We start from the raw sequence: 15,745 nt of genomic DNA, 5'->3' as shown, positions 1-15,745 counted from the left end.
ATTTATAAAATTCTTTCACTGTTGGGAAGCTTCACTCTTCCCGAATAACATAGCATGTATGTATTTCATTGGGGTTGAATCCCGGGTCGGGCCGGAACCGCTTTGTGGGTTTTAGGAACTTTCCCAACGCAACCCGGTGCCTGGAAGATGGTGGTTGGTTCTCTCGTGTATCGGAGAGCACTACATCTTTTGCGCCTAATCTCGTTGTGTGTCCCATCGGGGTTTGAGAGTGAAGGATTTTGAAGTGCACCTGTGTCTGCGCAAATGCTTGTGCACTATAATATGTCCTGCGCCGCTCGCTGCATGAGAACAGCCGGTGGTTAATCGGCTAGGAAGCCAAAAATGCCCCCAGAGAATTATTCGCAACAAGGGGGCAACGGGTACTATTTATCGCCAGATACTGAAAAACTAAGCTGTAAAAGATTAATAATTTTTAAATAGCACCACGTAATAGAATCTAGCTCTGCAGAATGTTGCACTTGACGTTAGAACACGGATGCAATATGGATGACGTGCACCACTCGACACCAGGACTTCATCAGTCGCGTGTTAGTGAGTGCTATATGCTGCTCTGTGTGCTCCACTACTGTCGAGCACACGCTCACTGCCATTAGAAACATATCGTGTCGCTATTCGCATCAAGGACTGAGTAAAACCAAAAATTATATAACAGTTACTGTAAAACACAAGTTAACGAATTAGTCAGTATTATTCCGTAATTTTGAGTGGTAGGTAGGCAGCATGCTGGCAATGGCAGCAGCGCTGCACATAGTTGAGGAGTAACTATTATATGATCTGTGGTTGAGCGCTGTCCTCGCCGGGCCGCATATGAGTTCATTGATAGAGCGGTAAATAACGTTGCCGTTGTGGCTATACGACATGTATCAATGTTGAGTGATTGTTTGTAACAAGTAAATGGCCACGTTACCAATAAACCATTATTCTTATTTGTACGCAATATGGCTGCTAATAGAATAGCATTAGTAAGTTCAAATGGCCGCAGGTCGAGTCGCCAAATGTCAAATTCGTGCACAAGTCGCAGCAGCTCTCAGCAAGTACATATAGTAAGACAATACAATATTGCTACAACATTAACCGCTCCCATAGAGGCAAGCAAGCTATTACCTAAGCCTAGGTTTAGACATGTCCTATGCGAACATCGTTAGCTATATCATACTCTAACCACAAAACGAACTGCTCACTCAATTTATTTAGTGTGATCAAATGAAATGTCATTTCATTTCATGTAATAAGTGCGAGTTTATGGTCGCATTCAGCAACAATATTAGTTATATCTTAGCAACATAATAATGGTATTGGTGGCGGGCGATGTGTGGTATCATTTGGTCAGACCAAGCACATATTGTCATTTTAGAAATGCGTCTCCGTGCAACTTGTACGTAAACAAGTAGGTCGCATAGCGCTGGAACTAGGTACTGGTAACGTACGCAATTTTATAGGTAGTTATAAACTGTAGGTCATTTCGTCACGTTTGCAAAGCAGTGCGTCATTAAATACTAACATCATTGTGGAATTTCGCAATATTAACTAAACATTCGCTTAGCTAGAATCAATAAAACACATGATTCGTTGTACTTACTTTTTATTCATCACAATAATTTAATGCTATTCTCAAAAAAGCCCTAAGTAGTATATTTTGCAACACCACATCGCGTAATACTGATCGGTGTAAAACAAATGTTGGCACTTATATACTGACGCAGTGCGCCACACCACGGTGCTCGCTGATGGCACTCTTCACATCGAAAACCCATGTCCTATGAACGTATTGGAACATCAGCCCCTTGAGGTAGAATATATAATCGGACAGATTATTCGTGTAATGTTTGTCACCGGACACACAATGGCAGACATCACTTTGCTCCCTGCACTAGCCGATTACAGATCGGTGGTCAGAAGCTCCGCTCTTTCGACAACTATATGGAACTCAGTTTCCCTGTAAGTCTTTCCATCGGGCATAACTATCTGTACTTTCTTTTTCTTCTCGTTTTCTCGTCTTACTATAAAAAATATGGCTATGGCCGCTAGAACTAAAACGACGATAACTCCTATGAGTACGAAAATCCAAAAGTTTTGTTTAAATGGGCCACACCTGGTGTCGAAGTAGGTGGGCAGCGACACGAAGTGCCCCTCCAGCGGGTACCAGCAGGCGAGCGCGCCGCCCTGCTCCGCCAGCACGGCGCGCCACGGCTCGGCCATGGCGCACGAGCACGACGCGTTCAGGCGCAGCCCGTCCACCCGCAGCGTCAGCCGCGTGCGGTTGAACACCAGCGAATCGGGCCCCAAATTACTCACAGTGTTATTGTCTATTAGCAGTTCTTGAGGCCCCATCACTGATGCTATCTCTAAGTCAACGGTGAATCCAAAAAATGCACCCTTCCTCAAGTTGGTTACCGTATTATTTCTAAAGGTAATGGGCCCTCTCGTAACTATGTGAAACCCGTCACCTTCCAACGTTTCAATGTTGTTACTCTCTATGAGGACTCTCTTTGGTGAATTGACAAGAAAAGTTAAACTAAACAAATACTTAACAGTAACACCTTCCATCCGGAACAGGTTGGTCACCTCGACATCCGACAGGAACCTGCTCGGCAACGTATCGATCCTGCCACCGCGCAATATGAAGTTATCCACGGTGAATTTCTTGAAAGCCTGAATTTCGATGTTTTCGAAGACATTGTCCGATAAGTCAATATTGTTGACACCAGTAAGGCTGGAGAATGCAAAAGGCTTCAGTGCTCTTATCCTGGAGTCGCTGATGACGACGTCGTTCACTCGTCCCTGTATCGCATGAGAAGCGATTTCGTCTATCGTACTGTTGGTTATCGAGATCCGAAGTCCTGGGTTCATTTCGTTTCTATTGGAGAACGGAGACCAGGAGAGCGCTCGCTCGTTAATCACCACATGGTCCACATTCCGTAGTTGTATGTTGCGCAGCTGTATGAGATTGCGGACTGTGTCTGGTAAGAAGGTCACTCGAGAACAGTTGTCGATGATGATTGCAGTGGCTGTCGACGGAACCCTGTATGCGCCGTCAGGCCGCAATGTCACCTCCTGCACCAATTCATTATTTTCATAATTTACTCTAATACAGTCGCTATATTTAAATAGTCAAGTAAAACCATTTCATCATTTAGGAATCATCTTTTTGAATTTGACGGAATGTGTATGAGTCACATTACAATAGATGAGTGTACTCACGGAATATTCAGTGGTGCATGTGCAAATGAGTCTGGTGAAGGGGTCGCAGCGGCAGGCGTCCTCCTCGCAGGCCGTGGGCGTGGCGGAGAGCGCCGGGGCGCGCGCCAGCAGCCCCGCCAGCGCCCACCACCACACCGAGCAGCGCATGCCCCTGCCTCACCTCACCATCGCACTCCTTGTCACACACTGAAACCCAACCAATACGTCATTTGTTATTGCACCCACAATTACGCACATCGACACCACACTACACAATTGACATTAATTTTCCTCCTCTCAGGTTTAATTTAACAAATAGCCACTGCGTTTACGGACTAACCGAGTCAATCTGACTCAGCTAGGTATCGGTCGTTATCGCGCCGCTCTTATCAGATACGCGAACGTACCTACGGGTGACACTCACAGAAACTCCAATGACGGATACATCGTACCTGATTTAATTCCACATTTGAATATAGCGTTTGGAATGGTAGTTGTTCAGAATGAAGTTTGTTGGTAATGTGGGCTTGTTTAATGCGCCGCGCGTAGTAGACGTGGTGCAGTAGCGTGGTGCGCCGGCACACTGGTGCGGCTCGCTCGTACTGAACCTACTGCACGTCGCCTGCGAGTGCCTGCGCTGCGCACCTATCGGGTCATGTGAATTTAACAACTCCGCCAGGGAGATAGCGCTCCGATGGCTAAGTGATATCGATAACTCTACTAAATTGTGTTCATTAATGTGTCAAGAGTTGTTTTTTTTTTAAGTTTTTACAATTTCATTGATAATGCCAAAATAGGTCATTCTTTTCTCATAGGTACATAAAATGAGATTGGATGAGTATTAATCATCACTCTAGTTACATCACTCCTTGAAAGTCCATAATATCCCGTAAGGACTGTTTGATATCTGAGGGCACGGCAGTGCCCCAGCCAAGACTCAAGCAAAACGGGCACGGCGGTACCATCTTTTCTCGAAGCGTTTCGCGGCTATTTCAGCCCCCTGTATCTTCCATGTGAACAAAGCTAGGAGTTTAAGTTTTCGATTACCAAAGTATTAGAACAAGCTCAGTCTCAAAATTACAAGACATTTGAATAAATAGTTTACGAGTTATGAGCGATCAAAGTTACACCATTTTGTCACTGACTGACTCACTGACCGATCATCAAAAGTCTAAGGTACTTCTAGCAAACTTAGAACCTTCAAATTTGGCACCAAGATAGGTTATTAGTTACATATAAAGGGAAAATTATAAAAACCTTAAAACTTAATAAAAAAATAGGAAACAAAATATTTGCGGTTTTTCAAGAACATTGTGTATGAATTTTGATAACTTTGTTATTTATTTATGTACAAAATGTTGCTATTTGTTTTATTGTTACGTAGTACAATATACCACTATTGTTATTATGTATTAAATATACATACATACATATGAATAAAAAAGCTAGGTTAAAATGAAATGAATAATGATAAAATCTTTCATATTATTGCAGTGCGATAAACACTGCATGCTCGCTCGATAGATGGCGTTGTCCTGGTCTAAATCGCGCTATGGTTTCGTTACATAGCTTAGTATAAGTAGTACTTAAAAAAAAACCAAATAATTTCATGTAATAGCGCCATCTACCTCTGAAATAAATCTCTTTAATTCTAAAAGATATTCGATTAAAAAATTCGACAATTTCGATTTTTTTTTAGTTTATTTAAAAAAAATGTTGTTTACGTGCTACTTTAGGTGTACATATTTAGTTTGTTATATATTTAGAGAAGAAAGAGACCTACAAAAAATAAATTAGATCCTACCAAAAACATCAAATGTAAAAAAAGCCAATCCTCTACGCAATTCCTACACCGTAAAAAGTTTTGAGATCGCATAGAAGCCAAGTCCTGTTCAACTTTATTTGTAATAATAAATCAATATTTTGTGACTATGTCAATAGTTTTGTTCACATAACAATAATATGTATTGCTTGGCCATGAGCACAAGTTAAAAGTCGCTCCTTGAAATAATGTGTAAATACCATTGAATTGATAAATTCTATATAGACATGATTTTTCGATTGGACTGATTATGGACTGATTGGAATTTGAGATCACCATGGACTAAACATGCGCCATAGTACATGTGCAGTTCATTGATGTTGGATGATACTGACTGTCGGTCATTTAGTAACAATTGAATAAACTAAAAGTATTTAATTCTGTGATATTAAACTTCATGTTTGACTTTCACCTCTCCAAGATATGCTGTATTATATTTGTAGTTTATTGTGCTCATGGCCAAGTCAATATTATTGTAAAGTGAACGAAACTATTGATATAGTCACAAAATATTGATTTATTATTACAAATAAAGTTGAACAGGACTTGGCTTCTATGCGATCTCAAAACTTTTTACGGTGGAGGAATTGCGTAGAGGATTGGCTTTTTTTACATTTAATGTTTTTGGTGGGATACATTTATATAATATTATAAAGAGGAAAAATTTGTTTGTTTGGTTGTAATGGATAAACACAAATCTACTGGACCGATTTTAAATATTCTTTCACCATTAGAAACCTATATTATCTGCCAGTAACATAGGCTATATTTTATCCCGGTGCGGGCAGTAGCTCCCACGGGACGCGGGTGAAACATAGAGTTGGTTACATAGAGGTAATTGTTGTATGCTGATAAGATGATGATACTATAGGTTTCAACCACATCTCTGGGAAAATTATTCAGCGTCTAACCGGTGCCGCGGCGACAGTGCCGGTTTCATCCCGAGCGGCATACAAAAGTAGCAAAATGCTGGCCGGCAGCGAGAATAGGCAGACTGTTAGTTTGACTGGTAGACTGTTAGACCAGCCTCCGGGTCCATATATGTCGGTACGTGGTAAATGTTTGAGTGTACGTTGTCCAGTAAAGTATACCTGGACGAACACTAATTAAATCAGTGTGGCGCGGTACTAGGTACGCCACTCCCTTGAGCGTATACGGCGGCGCCTGTGCTTAATTATAGCCGTGCAATGGAATAATGTACATCTGTAAGGACATTCCATCTTTAAAGTAACTGCTGGCTACGCTTATTACGATCTTCGAGTTATTTCGCGTTAAAACGTCGATGGATTATAAATACGTGTCTGCGCTTATTATTAAGAAATACCGACTTTGCATACGTTTATACTTCCTCTACATGGTATATGTAGATATAGCTGATGCTTCGCCATTGCTATATTATTCGGCCGCGTAGCCAAAGTTTTTGTCTCATATAAGAATGCTATTTTCAGTACCGGTGATTACATGTTGTGAAATATAACTTTAAGCGGTAAGTACGTGGTCAGGACATACACAAGTAAGTAGTCGAAGACATGAATAGAGCGGCACCACACACCAGTGACACGACAACAATTCTAATTGGATTAAAACTCTTCCAAATATCCGTAGGTATTCTTTTATTTTAATATAAAATTTTATTTACCTGTGGTTAATTGTGATTGCGCCCTTCCTTTCATAGATCCATACCGAGGGTTTTTGTTTAATACCTACTCAATTTGCAATATATTTCGCACATATGTGTCCATAGCAACGTGAAACTTGTAAAATAAATAGGTAGTTTCTCAAAGAGTGTTCGTTCCGCCTTTGTTGTCGCTTGCTCCAGGTTTCATATAAAAACGTGTTCGCCAAGCTGAGGCCTGCATTGTTTATTCCTTTGTTAACAAACATTATGACAACAAGTATTTTATTAACACTACTTCCTAGTTGAATATCGGTTTCTCGACGATTTGGTCAGTTTGAAGTGTCGTACAAATCCACAAATGATGAAATGGTTGCATATATTTCCATGTCATTAGCAAATTGAGATGAAGTTAAACAGAAATCAATGTCGCGGACATATTAAATAATAGCGGACCGAGCAAGGAACCTTGAATGACTCCACCCACTGGGTACTGAAACCCTATTTACTTTGTACTCGTAAGAGGAAAACCGTCTGACTTAGACCCCTCGTGTACAGGTACGCTCTAACTTCCATAATAGGATGGTGTGGTCGATTCTAGCAAAACACTTTCTAGAGCTATAATCTGTGTGGATAACATACACCTGTCTACCGTGGTCCACTGTCTCAGTATACTCATTGAGTTATTCAAAATTATTTCGAATTTATTTCTCTTTCGATTAGAGCCTCTTGGAAGAGTTTCTTCGAAATTAATAAAAAAAATAATAAATAAGGATAATACAATATACTTGCTTGTGCAGAAATAGTAGAAACAAACAATGGCCATGAAACCGAAGATCTATACAATGTTTATACGATGAAATCACGCAACGCAACATAAGCAGTTAAACATTATTTTAAAGAAACCATCAAATTATATGTACTTTGTGTTCCGCAATCACAGTTCGGTTAATTACACATACCTATCAAAATTAGTGCAGTTAGTGGCAGTGACGGTTTTTCAACTTTTAAAGCAGTTACCTATATCTAGATACGTAAATATCACCCTAACCATGAGCATTAGCAAACGATTTAGCAAACGTGTCAAAGAAAACACTTAGTAACTTTCCTACATTTATACATATATATGAGATAGATATAATATTGTTGTACCTACATGTATTAGAATGAGATTCAATCGCTCGATTGCAACCAGCAGCAGGTAAATCCAACTATCATTAGTTCTCACCGTACCTACGACACGTGAACATCCAAGAAAAGTATTCTACCATGTTTTATGTATTTTCCTCTTCGCCTGTATAGTCAAAACTAATATGGTTTGAGTGTCATCTTTCAGTGAAACAACAACGACTTCGTAAGTCCACTAAGATCATCTTGTTGATTATTCACAAGTTACGTCATCCTCTAACCGGGTTGTCCTTCAACGAGTCAATTATGTTGACATTGTCACGGTGACTTCATGTTTACCTTACTTCGTTATGATAATCACATGTGAATATTATAATGTAAATATTTCTTCTTCCATCCCTGTTTTTAAGTTATTTGGGGTCGGTGCAATATGGTTCCGCTACCGTTCCTCTCTGTCAGCCGTCATAACAACATTTATTGAGCCCTGAGTGACCGCCTAAGTCGATATAAGTACTACACAATGAGCATGTACCATGGAACCTCATAGGTACCGAAAGTCCGGCCTCATACCGAAAGTAAGTTAAGTATTATATACAAGTCAACTTCTACCCTCTGTTGTTTGACCTGATCAGAATGTTGCTCACAACTCAACTGCACATACCTGCACTTTCCTGACATACCTATTTCCTACACTGCCCACCACTACATACCTACTTACTAGGGCATGTCAGATGGACATAGTATAGAGGTATTACGTTAATTAGTGAGGCCAGGTGCTTAGCCTATGTTTCAACCCGAATTGTATTTTATTGACACGGAGCATTGTGTACACGAGAAAGTGAACTCCCCGAGAGTTCAGTTTGGCGCGTCCCGGTGGCTTTATAGAAAGAAATAGCATTTAACGCGGAACGATAACTCATACGCACGTACTGACTACAACTCTGCAGGATAGTTTTACCTCTTATTTAGGACTTCATAAATAATCTATAATCTAAATATACCTATGTTTTTAGTTTAACCCTTTTCTTATAAAATTGCTATTATATAGTGCGTTAATTTGATTAAAATTTTAAGTATAGTCGTGGGTAAATTAGCTAGTAGTGTAATTTTATATTAATGAGAGCTTTTATTTTAATTCTTTCCCTAGCAGCTGGCTAGATGGCACTTGGCAGATTACTGCAAGGGAAGGATGAACGTCTTATAATTTTGAGTCCGTAAAACGTAACGTACATGTCATCAACAATTAAAAATATTAAATCTATACTAATATTATAAAGCTGAAGAGTGTTTGCTGAAGAGTGTTTGTTTGCTTGTTTGCTTGAACGCGCTAATCTCAGGAACTACTGGTCCGATATGAAAAATTCTTTCAGTGTTAGATAGCCCATTTATCGAGGAAGGCTATATATTATTATAGGCTATATCTATTATCACGCTAACACGAAAAGGAGCGGAGCACCAATGAAGAATGTTTCAAAATCGGGGAATAAGTATTTTCCTATTGAGAGAGCTTACGCGGCATGCACTGCGTAAATGGGTAAAGTTTCGCAAAAATCATGTATGACAGAATTGTTCCCCTTAAAAAAAAGACTGCGACAGCATGTCTATCTTTTAAGGTTAGCTCACTATAACCTTTTATTATGCTAACCAAATTTGTTCTAAAATGTAACTTTGCCACGCGGGCGAAGTCGCGGACGGAAGCTAGTTGCTAATAAAATGACATAAAAGGAGAAAATTAGTCAGTCAGTCTCTTATCCGAATGTCCCGAGAGATTTTGAAATCAATTAGTGCAGAAATCTGTAACTTTATTGAACTACTAGCCGTTTTCCCGCGGTTTCACCCGCGTCCCGTGGGAGCTAAGGTAAACGCGGGTGAAGTCGTCATGCCCCAATAGTCGTCAATTAATCTAAAAACTTTTATTTATTTTTTCTACTGAACTTAAAATGGGCTGGTTTATATGTCAACATATTGTTGATAACATATTGCACAATTGAAATGACAATATGGGGTTTTAACAGTCATGGTATCGGAGATATGTTAGTCGAAACGTGTGGGCCCTAACAAAATCGTTTTTTCGTGAAGTTCAGCTGTCAAAAGTGAAGCTCAGCACGTGGTTTTGTGTTTTGATTTACATGACTCCAGTGGTGTCTGTGGTATGTTTCTTTGTTTAATTGGATAGTTACGTTTATTTCCTAACGATGTAATATGCAATTTGGAATACTTTTAACATAGAAGATTTATTTTTTTCATGTGACATCTATTGGTACTTTAAAACTCCCATTTGACCCAAAACTCGTCAATTTTAGAATTATTATGACGACTACTGGGACATGCTCAATAGTAGCACCTAAATTCGTCATAATGAGGATATTTTGTGTTTTACAGTACAAAATGCGAATAAATAGCTAATATCGGGACTTTTACACAATTGTTAACTCTCTAGGACAAACATATTTAAAGTTTAGACTACAATATTGTTGATAAAACTGTGTTTGACTTGACTGTTCTTACACTATGCTTTTTGTTCGAAATAACTGCATGTCGTCACGCATATTGTACCGCGTCTCCCTAACGTGTCTTCGCCTGTATAAAAATTATATCATTCAACTAGCTAACTGTTTTGATGCAAAAAATATTAAAATCAGTTTTAAAACTAAGATGACATAGCTTCCAGCGCTGTCACTTCTTTGCTTGTCGTATTCGATATTGATGGGTAAAGAGTAATCTTAAGTAAAATTTTTTTATTTAAAATTGTATGTACCTAGTGATTGCATCATCGTCATTTTAATAGCAGATCATGACTGTAAGAAACTACAAGCAAGAGGGCCTTTTAAAAGTCATAGAAGCTGTTTAGAATAGAATAATGAAATTCTAAACCGCCGTGGAACGCCGCCTTCGAATTGAGTTCCCCCAAATCATCCAGTGGGTGTCGTAAGAGGCGACTAAGGGACAAACCGGAGGTCGGGCAGCAGCGCCCTCCGTGTACCGCACACCCTCACTGCGATCGCCAACCCGCCTGCCAAGCGTGGCGATTAACGGCAAATTATATGATTATGATAGGCACAGAAACTAGGCCCCCCGTCCCCGGCAGCTTCGCTATTCCTGGCGCGGGTAGCGGTCAAGGTAACGGCGAAGCAGGGGGTGCTAAGAATCCCCGGAAGAGATCCGGCTACCCACCCCCACGATGACTGGCCCTGGTAACACACAACATACGCACATTGAGGACTGGTTAAAGGATCTGCGAGCTTTAAAAGGAGTTGAGCAAGTTACATTGGGACATTATAGGGTTATGCGAAGTCCGTAGAGAGGGAGAGGACACAGTAATCCTGCAGTCTGGTAACTTGCTCTACTACCGGGAGGGCGACCAATAGTCCCAAGGTGGTGTCGGGTTTCTCGTTCACAAGTCCCTCGTAAACAACATAACATCCATCGACAGTGTATCAAACAGGGTGGTATACCTAATACTGAGAATATCCGAAAGATATTCGCTGAAGGTCATTCAGGTGTACGCACCGACCTCATCACACTCCGATGATGAGGTGGAGACTATGTATGAGGACGTAAGTAGAGCCATACATAGTTCCAAAACCCACTTCACTGTTGTTATGGGGGACTTTAATGCTAAGTTGGGAAAGAAAAGCGGTGATGAGTTGAGAGAGGGGCAATTTGGGTATGAGCAACGGAACCCTAGGGGACAGAGGCTGGCCGACTTTCTGGAGAAAAAGGGACTCTTCATGATGAACTCTTTCTTCCAGAAGCCGCCTCACAGGAAATGGACCTGGTTATGTCCCGATGGTTTCATGAGAAACGAGATAGACTTCTTCATGACCGACAAGAAATGGATACAGCGACGTCTCTGTGATCAATAGGGTAAAAACCGGTAGCGATCACCAAATCGTAAGAGCCTCGCTGAATATTAATGTTAAACTTGAAAGGTCCAGTCTGATGAAGTCTACGCTCCGACCTACTCGGTCCCATATACAAAACCCAGAAAGCTTTCAACTCGAGCTCTCTAATCGCTTGGCTTGCCTTGAGAACCTAGCATCAGTGGACGAGATCAACGACGGGCTAGTGGAAACTGTCCGCACGGTAGGGTCTAAGTTTTTTAGATCCTGCCGTAAAGATAGACCTTAAAAACTGACCGACCAAACCTTAAACCTCATGACTGAAGGACGCTTGCTACAGTTGCAGTCTTCTAGCGACGCGAAGTCATATAAGCAGCTCAATAGACGAATATCTACATAAGTCCTTGCGACACAATCTGCGTCTCTTTAATACAAATTGTGTTAACCGTTAACCATACAGCGAAACCAAGGCTCGACGCCTTCAAGCTCCTGGAATGGGATGGACTTAGCATCAATATCAACGGCGAATACATCATTCACCTTCGGTTTGCCGATGACATTGTAGTCATGGCAAAGTCGATGGAGGAACTCAGTATGATGCTCGATGGCCTCGACCGAGTTTCACAACGGGTGAGCCTGAAAATGAACATGGACAAGACGAAAATTATGTCAAATGTCCATGTTGAGCCCACCCCGTTCTCTGTTGGAAGCTCGGTAATCGAAGTTGTTGACTCATATATCTACCTAGGACAAGTAGTCCAATTAGGTAAGTCCAACTTCGAGAAAGAGGTCAACCGCCGAATCCAACTCGGCTGGGCAGCGTTCGGGAAACTACGCAATATCTTTGCGTCCGACATACCTCACTGCCTCAAGACGAAAGTCTTCAATCAATGTGTGTTACCAGTGCTGACTTACGGCACCGATTCGTGGTCTCTCACTAACGGCCTCATCTCAAAGCTCAAAGTCGCTCAACGAGCTATGGAGAGGGCTATGCTCGGGGTTTCTCTACGTGATCGAATCCGAAATGAGGAGATCCGTAGACGAACTAAAGTCACCGATATAGCCCACCGGATTAGCAAGTTGAAGTGGCAATGTGCAGGCCATATTTCTCGCAGAGCAGATGGCCGATGGGGTCGAAAAGTGCTGGAGTGGTGACCATGGACTAGTAAGCGCACGCTGTGTCCACCAACAAGGTGGACAGACGACCTTATAAAGGTCGCCGGAAAACGCTGGATGCAGGTCGCCTCCAACAGTTATCTGTGGAGATCCAAGGGGGAGGCCTATGTTCAGCAGTGGACATCCTATGGCTGATTAATGAATGTGGCGTTTATTTTTTGTGAAAACTGATTATTTTATTTTACAATTTAAATATTTTAATAGTAATAATTTTACTCGTGCCACATATGCACATGACTGCACGGTTATTATGATTAAGAAATATAACATATAGGTACATATTTTATAGACTGATTTTGTGATTCCAAGCGTTTGATAGTTAGGAACATAAATTAAAATGCAATTATGTATCTGTTATATTGAATACCTGATCTTCTAACAGTATATGACCTGCTATTCTAAATAGGGATTTGATTTTCTATCTATCTACCTAATGTTTCAAAGGCAAAAGTATGCTTAACAAATTCAACCACAAAAAAATGTACAGAACTTGAACTTTATGTTCAAGAGCAGAGAGTTTACATTAGCATTAAAAGTTGACGAGTACTGGGAATATTTGACGAGTATCCGTACAAATCAGACGACTATTGGTACAAATCACCCTTTTTTTACTTTTGCCTTAATAAGTATATAAACCCATCAAAATTATTAAAAAAACATTAGTTACTTAGAATAACGAATAAATACTCTATCACGTCATGCAAAAATTTTCATTTTCTATTGAATATTTAACACACAGTAGCGCTTCAAAGTCAGTGATTTCCGAAATCCGACGACTATTGGTACGTTTACCTTACTGCCCGCACCGGGATAAAATATAGCCTATGTTACTCGCAGATAATATAGCTTTCTAATGGTGAAAGAATATTTAAAATCGAAACCATTACAACCAAACAAACAAACAAAGTTTTCCTCTTTATAATATTAGTATAGATGTTACAGGTTACAAAGGTGTTGGCATTTTGGCAAATGCCTAGTTACGTCATTGGTACAACGTCATCTAACGAGTCTGAAACTTTGGTTACGGAACTAGGGTATCGATACATTTTATGGTGGTTATTATATATATATATATTATATTATATTTTGTCCAGTTTAATAATTAGATTTTTTAATTGATTTTGGAAGGTCACAATGCTGATTGCAGGATGTTTACTGGTACAAGTATATGTTGACCGAAACAACAAGTGCGCATGCGCGAGATATCAAATAAATGACCTCAGTCAAAGGAACAAATTAGGTACCCTTTGACATGAGAGACAAGCCAGTTTTGTGCGTATTGAGTGGTCAAGTCATAGCACCGGTATCCAGCGCTCGCACGCAATCTTCTCCTGTGACCTCTTGCTCCTCGGGGCTAATTACTCATTCATACATGTACGTTTGACCTGATTTGGGTAATGTCCTCTTGACGCTCATTAGAAAGCAACTTCATAACTAACAGTATACGTCCAGGAGACCTACTACGTACATTCTTAAGGTACACAAATCATGTTTTTGATAGATATATACATATATTAAATATTAAAACAATGTAGAAGCAGTCGGTCTGTCGCCATCGGAAGTCGGGATAAAAATTGAAGAAATCTCCAGTCCATTTGTAACTGTTTACAGATTTTAATTTTGATTGAACAGAGTCTCGTGGCCTGCGACTACGAGTGACGCCGCCGTCTGTAGGTTAAGCTAAATCCCCGCCCTTACTGAGTTTATTCAATTAATGCTTAACTGGACATTTCCCGGCCTCAATGAAGCTAGCATACAAAGTCTTTAATATCAATTTCCGAAATATTTTTATGCCATGAGGTATATACATTGTAAGAAAGCAGAAAGTTAGGTAACGGAAGTTACATGAAAGTGAGTATCACTGTTAGCATTTATCCCGCATAGTCTTATATGGCTACGTATGTACCTAATAAGTTAAAGGACTGCTGCGTTTGTGTTCGGTGTCAGTTTACAATATCGGCAGTTCTCAAAACTCGGTCTCGGATTGTTTACACTGAGCAGCAGAGTGCAGTCGGCTCACGGGACAGGACTCGCCACTTTCGCCGCTATGCTGACGGTGTACGTGTAGTAATAGTTCCATGAAACACTCATGGAACTTGAAACATTCGGACGGATTACAAAGTTCTAATTAATCTATTGAAGTACGTATGACACATGGAAAGTAGGCAATCTACATCCCTTTCTCCAAATGACCAGTTATAAAGCCGGGCGAATTCTTTTAGTCACGCGCAGCTTACACACGACTCAGGCATTTTAGATGTACCAAACAGAAAAATTCATAAAATGCAATATTATTATTTGCGTTAACGTCATAAATGATTCAACAGCAAAGCTTGATTTCTGTGTATTCAAACACTTGACTCCAGTATAAGTACTAGAGCCACGTGTTTATTACAAAACTTTGATCTTGAGCCAAGTCATATACCTAATCAACATTTGTACGCTAAAAATCAATAAATAGAACCCACCTCATGAGAACACCGCAATGATTAACTCGAACAACTTATAGGTAAACAGAAGCAAATCACTTGCGTACACACGCGTAACACATCGCGATAACGAGGGTGTTGTTCTGCACTAAGTAACTCGCTTCACTGTAACACTAAAAGACGTTATAGTTCCCAAATGAAACGGAGTAAATAATGTGGAATGTAGGAAGGCAATGCGCGCGTCAGTTGTGCTCACTTCCCGCGCAGACGACTGATATGAGACTTGAAGCGCGCCGAGAGGTGCGCCTGCGCAGCTCTGTGACCTTCGCTCTAGCTACTCCTCTAAATTGTAGTGTGCTAACGGATTTGCTACATTAATACATAAATAAATTAAACTAAGTCCTATACATATACTTACATGCCAGTGTAAAGTGCGTATGAAAAGTATTTGCTATTCGTATTTTTGTACGTGGGTCGGAGGAAGACCTATCGCACCCAGGGACTAGAGGGACGTTCATATTTTGATATAAGC

At 40.4% G+C, this 15,745-nt stretch overlaps 1 protein-coding gene across 3 annotated transcripts; it reads right to left on the bottom strand.

Annotated features, from left to right (window-relative positions):
- Positions 1-1,586: 1,586 nt before the first annotated feature.
- Positions 1,587-15,500, bottom strand: LOC124645060. Of its 3 annotated transcripts, none has more exons than XM_047184799.1 (3): positions 15,253-15,500; positions 3,223-3,408; positions 1,587-3,075 (listed from the first exon to the last, which is right to left on the bottom strand). In XM_047184799.1, the coding sequence occupies exons 2-3, from the start codon at positions 3,367-3,369 to the stop codon at positions 1,900-1,902; spliced, it is 1,323 nt and encodes a 440-aa protein (XP_047040755.1). In that variant the 5' UTR covers positions 3,370-3,408; positions 15,253-15,500; the 3' UTR covers positions 1,587-1,899. The 3 variants fall into 3 exon arrangements, with proteins under 3 accessions (XP_047040755.1, XP_047040757.1, XP_047040756.1); XM_047184801.1 differs by lacking the exon at positions 15,253-15,500 and adding an exon at positions 3,654-3,850; XM_047184800.1 differs by lacking the exon at positions 15,253-15,500 and having other exon boundaries at positions 3,223-3,587.
- Between the last annotated feature and the right edge of the window lie 245 nt (positions 15,501-15,745).

Source organism: Helicoverpa zea, chromosome 31, assembly GCF_022581195.2.
Source record: "Helicoverpa zea isolate HzStark_Cry1AcR chromosome 31, ilHelZeax1.1, whole genome shotgun sequence".
Lineage (NCBI taxonomy): Eukaryota > Metazoa > Arthropoda > Insecta > Lepidoptera > Noctuidae > Helicoverpa > Helicoverpa zea.
The sequence above is the reverse complement of the archived record's forward strand: the minus strand, read 5'-3'. Positions and strand labels throughout refer to the sequence as shown.

Coding starts and splice junctions, on each gene's coding strand:
- LOC124645060 (XM_047184799.1), bottom strand. CDS start 3,369: ATGCGCTGCTCGGTGTGGTGGTGGGCGCTGGCGGGGCTGCTGGCGCGC. Junction 3,076..3,222: donor CATGCACCACTGAATATTCC/GTGAGTACACTC, acceptor GAATTGGTGCAG/GAGGTGACATTGCGGCCTGA.